Source organism: Eriocheir sinensis, chromosome 53 (genome assembly GCF_024679095.1).
Source record: "Eriocheir sinensis breed Jianghai 21 chromosome 53, ASM2467909v1, whole genome shotgun sequence".
Taxonomy (NCBI): domain Eukaryota; kingdom Metazoa; phylum Arthropoda; class Malacostraca; order Decapoda; family Varunidae; genus Eriocheir; species Eriocheir sinensis.
In genome coordinates this window covers 2729518-2742017 of record NC_066561.1, presented here as the reverse complement: position 1 = coordinate 2742017, position 12500 = coordinate 2729518, and the positions used below count along the sequence as shown (strand labels likewise).

At 48.9% G+C, this 12500-nt stretch overlaps 2 protein-coding genes across 2 annotated transcripts; both read left to right on the top strand.

The window, feature by feature from the left end:
* The first annotated feature begins 2609 nt into the window (after positions 1-2609).
* Positions 2610-6822, top strand: LOC126983110 (C-reactive protein-like). Its single transcript, XM_050835608.1, has 4 exons — positions 2610-2617; positions 3262-3338; positions 6080-6222; positions 6649-6822. Exons 1-4 carry the CDS (start codon positions 2610-2612, stop codon positions 6820-6822), a joined length of 402 nt encoding a protein of 133 aa, XP_050691565.1.
* On the top strand, positions 6069-9152 carry LOC126983173 (uncharacterized). Its single transcript, XM_050835669.1, has 5 exons — positions 6069-6222; positions 6649-6756; positions 6879-7060; positions 7148-8289; positions 8412-9152. Exons 3-5 carry the CDS (start codon positions 6909-6911, stop codon positions 9143-9145), a joined length of 2028 nt encoding a protein of 675 aa, XP_050691626.1. The 5' UTR covers positions 6069-6222; positions 6649-6756; positions 6879-6908; the 3' UTR covers positions 9146-9152.
* The last annotated feature ends 3348 nt before the right edge of the window (positions 9153-12500 follow it).

Here is a 12500-nt window from a genome sequence, read left to right as displayed (position 1 = left end):
CTAATTTTGAAATAACAACCGATGAAATCCTTAAAGCTCTCCATTCACTTAAAACAAATAAAAGTCCCGGACCCGATAAAGTATATCCTATACTGCTTAAGGAAACAAAGAGCGACATACTCTCCTCCCTCACAACCGTATTCAATATGTCCTTGCGACAAGGCATCGTCCCTTCGGATTGGAAAAAGGCAAACGTGACACCGATTTTTAAGAAAGGAGACAAAAAAAGTTCCAGGTAACTACCGACCCATTAGTCGAACTTCAATTGTAGGTAAGCTACTTGAGAGCATGATTAGAGACAAAACTGTGAGTTACTTCGAAAGCCACTCATTAGTTGGGGATTCACAACATGGCTTCCGTAACAAAAGATCCTGCCTATCAAACCTATTGACCTTTTATAACGACCTCTTCTCAGTTTATGACGTAACCAAATCATTGGACATAGTCTATCTTGATTTTCTGAAAGCGTTTGATAAAGTCCCACATCGTAAATTACTTTATAAATTAAAGCAAATAGGTATTGACGATCAAGTAAACCAATGGATCGCGAATTGGTTGAGCAACAGACAACAAAGAGTGGTGATTGACGGATTTAACTCAGAGTGGGCGCCGGTCACTAGTGGCGTCCCTCAGGGCTCGGTTCTTGGCCCAGTGCTCTTCATTATTTACATCAACGACGTGGATGTTGGACTCAATAATCGCATTAGTAAATTTGCAGACGACACAAAGATTGGTAACTCGGTTCTCACTGACGAAGACAGGCAAAGCCTCCAAGAGGATTTGCACAAAATTTCATCTTGGTCGGATAGATGGGAGATGCCCTTTAACGTAGACAAGTGCCAGGTCCTTCAAGTTGGAACAAGAAATAAGAAGTTCGAATACGAAATGCGCGGCGTTAAACTCACAAGCGTTCAATGCGTTAAGGACCTGGGGGTCAAAATCGCGTCAAACCTCAAATTCTCACATCAATGCATCGATGCAGCAAATAAAGCGAACAGAATGTTGGGCTTCATTAAAATAAACTTTTTTATTCAAGAATAAAGATGTAATACTTCCGCTCTACAATAGTTTAGTCAGACCCCACTTGGAATATGCGGTACAGTTTTGGTCTCCTCACCATGCAAAGGACATTGCTAAATTAGAAGGTGTTCAGCGTCGGGCAACAAAAATGATCCCTTCCTTGCGCAACAAATCCTACGAAGAAAGGCTTTCCACCCTTAACATGTTCTCTCTTGAGAAACGTCGCCTCCGAGGAAAGCTGATCGAATGTTTTAAAATACTTAATGGTTTCACGAATGTAGACAGAACAAAATTGTTTATGATAGATGACACTTTGCGAACGAGGAACAATGGCATAAAACTCAAATGTAGACAAGTAAATTCAGACTGCAACAAATTTTTCTTCACCAACGTTGTAGTGCGAGAATGGAATAAGCTCCCGCCATCATTGGTCCAGTGTAACACGATTGACTCCTTTAAAAACAAGCTCGACCGTCACTTCCTTGAACTTAATATTAACTAGAGAAGAAAAGCAACGTTTTGGAGCCATCTGATTAGTGTAGATTCACTTGGGTTTAAGGACAGACCACCTAGTCTGGACCATGGGGTCTGTGTGGTCTGATTTTCTATGTAATTCTATGTAATTCTCTCTCTCTCTGTTTCCCGACAGTCAAGGCCTCAAAGAAAGGGATAAAAAGAAAGATAGACAGATAGATGTAGAGATTGACAGATAAAAAGATACAAATATATATATATATATATATATATATATATATATATATATATATATATATATATATATATATATATATATATATATATATATATATATATATATATACACACACACACACACACACACACACACACACACACACACACAGAGAGAGAGAGAGAGAGAGAGAGAGAGAGAGAGAGAGAGAGAGAGAGAGAGAGAGAGAGAGAGAGAGAGAGAGAGAGAGAGAGAGAGAGAGAGAGAGAGAGAGAGAGAGAGAGAGAGAGAGAGAGAGAGAGAGAGAGAGAGAGAGAGAGAGAGAGAGAGAGAGAGAGAGAGAGAGAGAGAGAGAGACTACCCATTTCTCTGTCCTTTTACATTAATCAGAAGACTCCAAACGTTGCAGTATTTCACTCTAGTGGATATTAAGGAAGTGGAAGTGATGGTCGAGCTTTTTTTTGAAGGAATACCGTGTTAATTGACCTGATGATGGGGGAGTTTATTCATTCTCGCACTACAACGTTGTGGTGAAAAAAAATTTGGTGTAGTCTGAATTCATTTGTCTACTACTTGAGTTTTTACGCCATTGTTCAAAGTGTCTTTATTAGTGTTAATTCGCTTCTCGCAGGGGACAAATGTGTGTGTCCTGCTGAGTGAGTAGTGATTTTTAAAGTTTAGCCAGGCGTCCTCTGCATTGCAAATCGTCTGATGATTTGCATTATATTCGTTTTTTTTCGTTCTTTCTACAGTTGGCTCTTTTGAAATTGGGCACCTTAACTTTATTTTCAGTCACCGATGTTTGAGCTAATGCACTAGTCAACTAGTTTATGATCGCAGGAACCAGAACTGAGGTGTTCTCCTACCGTGACATTAAGGTTATCTTGGGTGGTATAACATGGTCAAGTATGTTATTTGTCGAGTTGGTTCAGTTCAGAAACCATTTAGATAGATAATTTTCCTTCTCTCTCGATCTCATCTATAGGACTCGACTTCTGTACCCGACAGTGTCCTTGATCGATATGGGGGAGGTTAAAGTCTCAGTTCAGTGAGTCGCTGTTATTGAGAGAGAGAGAGAGAGAGAGAGAGAGAGAGAGAGAGAGAGAGAGAGAGAGAGAGAGAGAGAGAGAGAGAGAGAGAGAGAGAGAGAGAGAGAGAGAGAGAGAGAGAGAGAGAGAGAGAGAGAGAGAGAGAGAGAGAGAGAGAGAGAGAGAGAGAGAGAGAGAGAGAGAGAGAGAGAGAGAGAGAGAGAGAGAGAGAGAGAGAGAGAGAGAGAGAGAGAGAGAGAGAGAGAGAGAGAGAGAGAGAGAGAGAGAGAGAGAGAGAGAGAGAGAGAGAGAGAGAGAGAGAGAGAGAGAGAGAGAGAGAGAGAGAGAGAGAGAGAGAGAGAGAGAGAGAGAGAGAGAGAGGAGAGAGAGAGAGAGAGAGAGAGAGAGAGAGAGAGAGAGAGAGAGAGGAGAGAGAGAGAGAGAGAGAGAGAGAGCCCTCTCCCCGCCCCCCTCCCCTGTACACCCGTCCATCAATACAACACAGGTCGTCTCCTTTCTCAGGTTTGTGGCGTTCGCGGAGAACAACATCCACTTCTCGTACTCGGTGTTCAATGACAACATGGACTACATCAGCGTAGGTGAAGCCCCGGCCGTGTGATTTACCCATTTGTGTTTACCTATTTGTAATATATAGGGCCTGAGCTCAAGCTTGGGCAGGCCTGCCTCTCATACTATGTTTGTTCAAAATATGTGGACACTGCCCTGCTCAACAATATCATTGCTTAGTCCTTCCATGTATCCACACTCCTGTATGGAAAACTACTTCTTTGTGTCCTTCAAACAAGTCCCCTTTCTTAATTTCTTGCTGTGTCCTCTTAGTTGCCTCCTCCCTCCTATCTTGATTAAATCATTTCTATCCAACACGTCCATTCCATTTGTATTCCTGTACAACACCATCAGGTCTTCTCTTTCTTTTCTTTCTTCGAGTGTCGGTAGATCCAGTTCCTCCAATCTAGTCTCGTGACAGAATTGGTAGTTCTGGTACCATCTTAGTTGCAATCCTTTGTAACCTTTCGAATTTCCTTATGTCCTTTTTCCTGTGTGGTGGCCAGACAACCGCTGCATACTCTAACCTTGGAATTATTATTTTCTTCATCATGTCCCCATCTAAGTAGTGAAATGCACTCTACTATTTTGCAGCAAACTATTTGTTTCTCCAAATATCTTATTTATGTGCTTTTCAGGTGTCAGTGTATTTTTCATTATAATTCCTAAGTCTTTTTCTTCACTCACAGTGTCGATGATTGACCCTCCCATGCTATACACTCCATATGGTCTATTTTTATACTTTCTTCCATTTTCATTGTGTGACATTTCTTTTCATTGAACTCCATTTCCCATTCTTTACTCCATTCATGTATTTCATTTAAATCTTCCTGCAGCTTATTACAATCATCATCACCTTATTTTTATAAACAGTTTGGCGTCATCTGCAAACATACTCATGTGACTCTTTACTTTTTCTGGCATATCATTTATGTATGTTTAAAACATTATTGGCGCTAACACTGATCCTGCGGCACTCCGCTTGTGACCTCTCTCCAATCTGATCGTTCGTCTTTTTACATGATATTCATTTCTCTGTTTGTCAGGTATTTTTCATTCATTCTATAATTTTTTTCTCTAATCCTCCTCTATGTTCTAGTTTCCCCAACAGTCTTTTATGTTGAACTTTATTGAATGCCTTTTTTAGGTCAAAAAATATGCAGTCTGCCCATCCGTCTCTTTCCTGTACTATATCTATTACTCTTGAATAAAAACATAATAGATTTGTGACACAAGATTTACTTTGTCTGAATCCAAATTGACTTTCATTTATTATCTTCTCTCTTTCCAGATGGTCCAACCACTGTCTTTTAATTACCTTCTCACACAGTTTGTACATTACACTTGTTAGGGAAACCGGTCCATAGTTCATTGGCTCTTGCTTATTTCCGCTCTTATATAGTGGAGCCACATGTACAGTCTTCCATGGCACTGCGACTTCCTCAGTAATCAAGCAACTTATAATGTCTTGAATTGGTTCTAGTAGCTGTTCACTGCACTCTTTCAGTACTTGGCCTGATATTTCATCTGGACTATGTGGTAATTTCAATAGCCCCAGTATCTCTTATCTCTCCACTTTTATATTTTCCATTTTTTTGACACTTCTCTCCTCATCCCTCTCTTCAAATTCTGTCTCTCGGGTAAACACTTTCTGAAAGGTTTCATTTAATATTTCACAGATTTCCTTTGTATCCTCATGGACTTGGTCACCCACTTTGATCGCATTCACAGCTTCTTTTTTTATTTCTTATTTATATGTCTATAAAAAAAGTTTTGGTCCCTCCTTACATTTTTCCAATATATTCTTTTTATACTTTTTTTTCTCTCCTCACTTTGGTGTAATCATTTTAAGCTTGTCTATAGCTTTCCTATTTATGGCATTCCTTCTCCTTTTTAGTTTCTCCATGCTTCATCTTTCTTCTTCTTTGCTTCCAGACATCTTGTATTAAACCACTCTTTTTTACCTCTTTTCTTTATCACATAGTAGGGTACCCACTTTATTACACCTTTATTGTGTGTGTGTGTGTGTGTGTGTGTGTGTGTGTGTGTGTGTGTGTGTGTGTGTGTGTGTGTGTGTGTGTGTGTGTGTGTGTGTGTGTGTGTAATTGTTTTATTGATTTCTTTGTATTCTTTCTCTACACTCTACACTGTCTACACTCTACAGTATCAAGTCAAGTTTTTCCTGTCACGTATTTTAGCCCATTTTATCATATAATTCTTTCAGCGTACGTGCAATTTTTGCACATGCACAAAAAAAAAAAAAAAGCGCGCGCGCGCGCACAGCGATAATACACTTCAAACCTCAATCCCACCTGAGCGAGGATGGTCAGACAAAAAGTTTCCTTTCCACAATTCTAGGTCGCATCAACATCATGTTTCCCCCCCCCCCCCCACACACACACACTCAACTTGGCAGTTATCCGCTGTGCAATGCGAGTTTACCCATTTCCTTTTGCTGTCCATCGCCTATGATAATCATTAACATGTATTGCTTCCCTGTAGATTTTTGTTCACTTTGTAAATGAGTATTTGCTTTGTATATTTTCAGCAGCATGGCTACTGTATGAAAGAGTTATTATTATTATTATTATTATTATTATTATTATTATTATTATTATTATTATTATTATTATTATTTTCGTTGTTGTTATCATCGTTATCAATATTATCATTATTATACTCTGTAGCCACCCACTGCTTCCCTATCTCGTAGCAAGAAAGATAATAAAACACTCGCGGCCTTGGTGACCCGGTTGTCTTACTCTTGCTGCAGGTCACCGCGAGGACGTGTTCTTCCTGTGGTCGTTTGGCGGCGTGGCGGAGGGGCGGCTGCCGGGCGTGGTGGTCCCCGAGGTGTGGTACCACGCCTGCCACGTCTTTGAAAAGCGAGGCTACGTCGTCTATTGGCAGGGCGAGGTGAGGGACACGTAGGCATACAGAATACACTCTGCCGCATCCATGTCACCTCTGGCATCGCGTTACCCTTATCATTATGACTTGTCGTCGTCGTCGCCTTCTGTATCGTTTAACGTACTCTCTGACGCACCCACACTCTGGACTCTAGACAAGAGGCAGCCATGTCACCGTTCCATGTATTATTCTCGTCATCATCAATATTATCGTTATCGTTATCTTGTTCATTATTTATTGCTGCTCCCTGCTGCCTCCTCTGCCTCTCCCGCCTCACCACCACCACCTCATTACTGTGTCGTCTGGCTTTAAACACCCCATCCCGGTAACGTATGTGTCCCACGCAGCTATAGCACTGACCGCCGCCGGTAAGTGTTGTGCGTGTCGTGGCTACAGTGCCCACGTGGGCGTCATGGGTGTGTTCTATTGCAGGAGGTGTACACCGGGTCGCCGCAGGCCAGCTGGCCACTCCTCCTGAACGGGACGGTGGTGCTGGGCCAGGAGCAGGACCAGGTGGGCGGCGGTTTCGATGCCACACAGGTGAGAGGGAGACAGCCGAGGATAAGAAGGGTTTGGGGACATCAAGATGGGGACATAAGAGGGTGAGGGAACGGTAGTATAGCATGTGTATGTGTTTGTGTATGGGTGTGTGCGTGTGACAGGTGCTGCGTGGGGACGTCACGCAGGTGTACATGTGGGGCCGCCTGCTGGAAGCCACCGCCGTACGTCGCCTGGCGTCGTGCGGGGAGCCACCTGCCCAGGACGTGCTCTTTTCCACCGACACCTCGCAGCTAGAGACTGTTGGCGCCCAAGAAAGCTGGCTGCCCGCCGCCAGCCTCTGCAGGTGAGACGTTCATTCTCATGGGTCAAAAACTGTCCCATTAACGGGTGGAGTTACTCAGGGTAACCTCACATTTGTGTTTGCCTGCAGAGTGCAGCCGTTCTACGTCATCCTACCAGAGGAGCGGAGTCTGGAAGCGTCGCGAACCCTGTGTGGAGTGCTGGGCGGCAGCCTAACATTGCCCACCTCCAACGACGAGAACACACGCCTCACGCAGCAGTTGCGTCCTTTCAGTGATGTGTGCGTGCCAACGGCACCTTGGAAACTGTGGCTGGGAGGAAAAGCGACGACGCCCGGCCGCTGGACGGGTCTGTCCACCGGGGAGCCACTCCGCTACCAGAACTTCCGCTTGACCTCCAACACCAACAACTCGGTGTACAGCTGCATTGAACTGCGCCTCGACGGCTTCTGGGAGCCGGACTACTGCAAGGGGAAGCGCTGCACCGCCTGCAGCTTTGTGCGCTCCAGCTTCCTGCGCCTCCGTGGACTGTGTTTCGACAAGGAGCTGGAGGCCAGGTTCCGGGTGGAGGCATCGCCGAGGGGGCGGCCGGTGCTGTGGAGCCACCTTGGGCTGCGACTGGCCTGGCACGCCGGCCCGGGCAGGTGGCAGCTAGAGGATCCCAGCACAAACACCACGCTGCTGTGGGGCCTCGGGGTGGGCAGTGACTACCCCCTGGGGCGGCGATCTTGGCGGCTGGCTACGGAAATATGTGGTTACCCAGAAGGACACACGCTGAACATCAGCCTCTCCCACTGCGGCGCCCAAGAGTTCGTTTGCTCCACCGGTGAGTGCCTAGCGCCAAACCTGCGCTGCGACTTCCACCACGACTGTCCTGACCGTAGCGACGAGGCAGGCTGTGGCATGGTGGAGGCGAGCAGTGACACGCTACTTCGTCAGGTGCCGCCGCCAGGGTCCGTCGAGGGGGCCGCCCTGCAGCTAGAATCCGCCATGACTCTTACGAGGGTGGCCGCCGTCGATGACCTCAACATGGCCATCACTCTCGAGTTCCAGCTGACGCTCACCTGGACTGACCCCCGGATCACCTTCCGGCACCTGGGGGCGGCCGGCGGGGATGGCGCCATGCTGAGCGAGGAGGACGCCGCGCGGCTGTGGCAGCCGCTGTTGCTTGTTGCACAGCTGGACGGCGACAGCCTCGAGCTGCTGGGCCACCGCTTCCAGGCCAGTACTGTGGCGCCCCCGTCACAGCCCATCTTCAATGACGTCAACACCGGTGAGTCGCTGCCACAACATTGCCTGTGCCGTTTTCAGGCTCGGGAAGGTCCTGAACGGGACACGAACCTTTCTGCCTCATCCTCCCTCTTGTACCCTTTAATGCTCTGCTCTTTTTCCCAGACGGGGTGTATGAGGGCACCGGTGTGCGGCTGTCCCTGACGCAGAGGTTCCTGGCGCGGGTGGCCTGCTACCTGGAGCTGTACTCGTACCCTTTCGACCAGCAGCGGTGCGCCGTGGAGGTGCAGCTCTCGCCCGAGTCTGGCGGCGGAGCGTCGGTGATATTCGGGGCTGCAGCGGCGGAGGTGCAGTACACTGGGCCGGAAACGCTGGCCATGTACACGGTGAAACACGTGGGCCGCGCCGAGGCCGGCCAGGGCACCTTCAGGGTGGAGTTCGAGCTGCACCGGCGGCAGGGCGTCATCATGCTCTCCACCTTCCTGCCGTCGGGGCTGCTGCTGCTGGTGAGCTGGGCCACGCTCTTCGTGGGCCTCAAGGAGGTGAACGTGCGCTGCATCATGTCCCTCACGACGCTCCTCGTCCTCTACACACTCTTCTCCAACATGTCCCGCTCGCTGCCCGCCACGGCCTCCATCAAGCTCATCGACGTGTGGTTCTTCTTCATCATCTTCCTGCTCTTCACCAACATCGTGGTGCACATCTATGTCCGCCCAGCAAAGCCTGCCGCCGCCGCCGCCGCCGCCACAGAAGTGAAGCTCTTCATGCCCGCAGAGCCCCAGCCCAATCCGCCGGAGCCCGCGGCGCCGCGACTGCTGCGCTGGTACAGGCTGCTCGTGCTGCCGCTGCTCGTGGCGCTCTTCAACATCATGTTTTGGCTGGTGGTGCTCATGCAGTGACCGCCCTGCCCCACACCTCACCGTGTTACGTGACTGTTGGACCGAAAGCTTTCTCACTCATAACTGACTGGGTCATAACTACAAGCATCGTAGGAATGGCTAAGCTGGTGCGACTACTGCTACCGCGAAGGTCACACCACAGCTAACTGCCGTGCCTCCCATGCCCAAGAAAGGCACGAAAAGATCTACCGCCAGTTGTCCGAGCAGACAGCCGTCACCTCCCTGCTCATCGAGACACTAAACAAGCACCTCACACAGCCTCCTCTTCCCAGTTACCAAGCGTCTCAGCGCCAAGCACCTCATCCCTCTCAACACCCCTACACACCTTGGAATTATGCCGGCCGACCCAACCTTCCAAGAGAAACTGACGATTATGTCTACTAACATCAGAGGCCTCCAAACTAACATAGTAGATCTAAACACTCTTATGTTATCCCGCACTCCCCAGACATCATAGCCACAGTGGAGACCTTTCTCAATCCCACCATTCCCGCCAACTTTGGGCATATTCAAGGGTACTCTAGATGGCACCGAAGAGACCGAGCCCACGGTACCTTCGGGGGAATCGCAGTCTGCTTCCGTGACGGTCTTGCTGTGGAGGCCCTCGATGTCGACATGGAACGCCACCTCGAAATGGCATTCTTCAGGCTGTGGACAAGACTACGCGACTCCATCCTGTTCTGTGTATGCTACCGGCCACAGTGGCAGGGGAGCGACCCCATCCACTTCCTCCACACAAATCTCGACACCCTTCTGCTCCAGCATTCCCGCAAACATCTCATTGTGGTGGGAGACATGAATCAGTACTTGGTGGCAAGGCAGTTCGAAGACCTTCTGACCATGTACGGCCTCACGAACCACGTTGATTTCCCTACACATATCTCCGGCTCCTCCCTGGACCCAGTCATTACAGACCTGCCAGAGGAAGTGGTCACCTGTCATCCCCTAGGTATGGTTGGTTCCTCTGACCATTCTGCTGTGCTCACCACCATCAAGACCTCAATAGAACACGACGGAGCCACCGCCCGTGTGGACTGGTTGTGGTCCCGGGGAGATTGGAACAGCCTAAGGCAAATCTGGACTCCATCGTGTGGACGAATATCCTCCACGGGGACGTCAACACCCAAGTGGAAAACTTAACAAACCTTCTGTCTCTGCAACAAGAATATGTGCCCAGCCAGTCATATAAATCAAAACCAAATGATCAGCCCTGGTTCGGCTATCAGTGCAGGATAGCCGCGGACACCAAGAGTAGGGCTTGGTTGCGTTACAAGTCCCATCCTTCTCAGTATAATAAAACCTTACACAGAGAAGCCTGCAAGAACATGAGCCGGGTGAAAAACAGGCTATACAACGCTGGAAGGAGGTAATGAAGACCAAGCTCAGCGGCCAGTCTGTGGGTAGCAAGGAGTGGTGGAGTGGAGTGAAACAACAACAAGGCCTCTCAGCCGACAACGCCATCCCACCCCTCGTCAGGCCAGATGGGTCAGTGGCTATGCGCGACAAAGACAAGGCGGAGCTACTGGCGGCCCACTTCTCTTCCAAAATGTCAGTACCGGATCCCCTCCGCGCCCCCCCGAAGCTGCCATCCCTCACCAGGGCCTCTCTGGAGAGTCTTACTGTCACCACAGAGGAGGTAAAAAATCTGCTGCTGCAAATAGACCCCAAGAAAGCCCTAGGGCCTGACAACATCAGCCCTCACCTGCTAAAAAGATGCGCTGGCCAGCTCGCCCTACCACTTACCACCATCTTCAATAACATCCTTTCCACCTCCAAGTAGCCCACACTTTGGAAGAAAGCAAGAGTGGTGGCCATATACAAGAAAAAAGGCAAACAGGTCCCAAAGAACTACCGCCCAGTATCCCTCCTCTCCACTGTTGGGAAAATCTTGGAGTCCCTTATAACAACCAAACTCACGGCCTTCCTCGATGCCCACCATCTCCTCAACTCCAAGCAATTCGGCTTCCGGCAGGGAAGATCTGCTGCAGACCTGCTGCTCCTTAACTCTGCCTCATGGAACCACTCGCTGGACAGGGGACTCGACACCTTCGTCGTGGCTCTTGACATAGCCGGAGCCTTCGACAGGGTTTGGCACCAAGGCCTCATCGCCAAGCTGAAGAGCCTAGGTGTGCGAGGCGCCCTCCTGCAACACATTGGGGACTACCTCCAGGACAGGGCGTTACAGGTGGTGATTAACGGCCACACCTCAAGCCAGCACCCCATCAATGCAAGCGTGCCCCAGGGCAGAGTACTAGGGCCTCTACTGTGGAATGTTTATTTCAGTGACATTCTCCAGCTCATCCCTGAGGCCCAGGCGTACGCTGACGACTGCACCCTTGCCTTCACCAGTGACAGACAGGACTGGCAAGGCACAGTGTGTCGTATCAACATGGCACTCGACAAAATTGTCGCCTGGAGCGGCTGCTGGCAAGTCACCCTGGCCCCTGACAAAACACAAGCAATGGTAATGTCCCACAGGCGAGATATTAACAATCTAGCCGGGCCGGGGATACAACTGGAGGGGAAAACGCTACCCCTTCAAGACTCCATCTCCATTCTCGGAGTGGAGTTCGACGCGGGACTCTCCTTCACCAACCATGCTAAAAAAATATCAAAAAATGCAGCATGGAAACTCAGTTGTGTACGGCGCATCTCCCATCTACCTGACGCCAAAGGGACTGAGGTGCTCTACAAGGCACAAGTACGCCCCCTCATGGAGTACTCCCCCCTCGCCTGGTCCTCCTGCCCTCCATCCTACCTTGCAACGCTGGATCGTGTCCAGGCCAGAGCCCAGCGTCTGATACAGCGCACAGGTCCTCAGTACGCGCGTGGCTCCCTGCAACCTCTCCAGGAGCGCAGGGATGTGGCAGGCCTGTGTGTAATGTTCAAGGCACACAACCTAAACACACCCCACCTGGCAGCTCTCAAGCTCCCCGCGCCCCCAACCCCCATACACTCCACCCGAGCAGCACCCCACAGACAGGAACAAGTGGCTGTACCCTTCTCCAGGACAGAACACCACTTCCGCTCCTTCCAGCCCCGCTACAGCCGCCTGTGGAACCAGCTTGTTCGCCACACCGACCTCCACCATCGCGCGTCACTTCAAGACTTCAAGCGGGAGGTGAACAGCTGGATTAGGACTTCTAGGCAGTAATTCAATGTGTGTCTTGTATGTAGCTATAGATAGATGAAGCTTAAAACCTTCAACTTTAGCACAATCTTCTGTAAGCCCTGTTTAAAAAAAAAAAAAAAAAGAGAATTACTCATATTTTTCAAGCAAAATGAGAAACTAGCAGCCCTGGAGATGGAGAATTACTAGTTCTGTGTTTGCTTACCTGTTATTCTATCTGCTTGT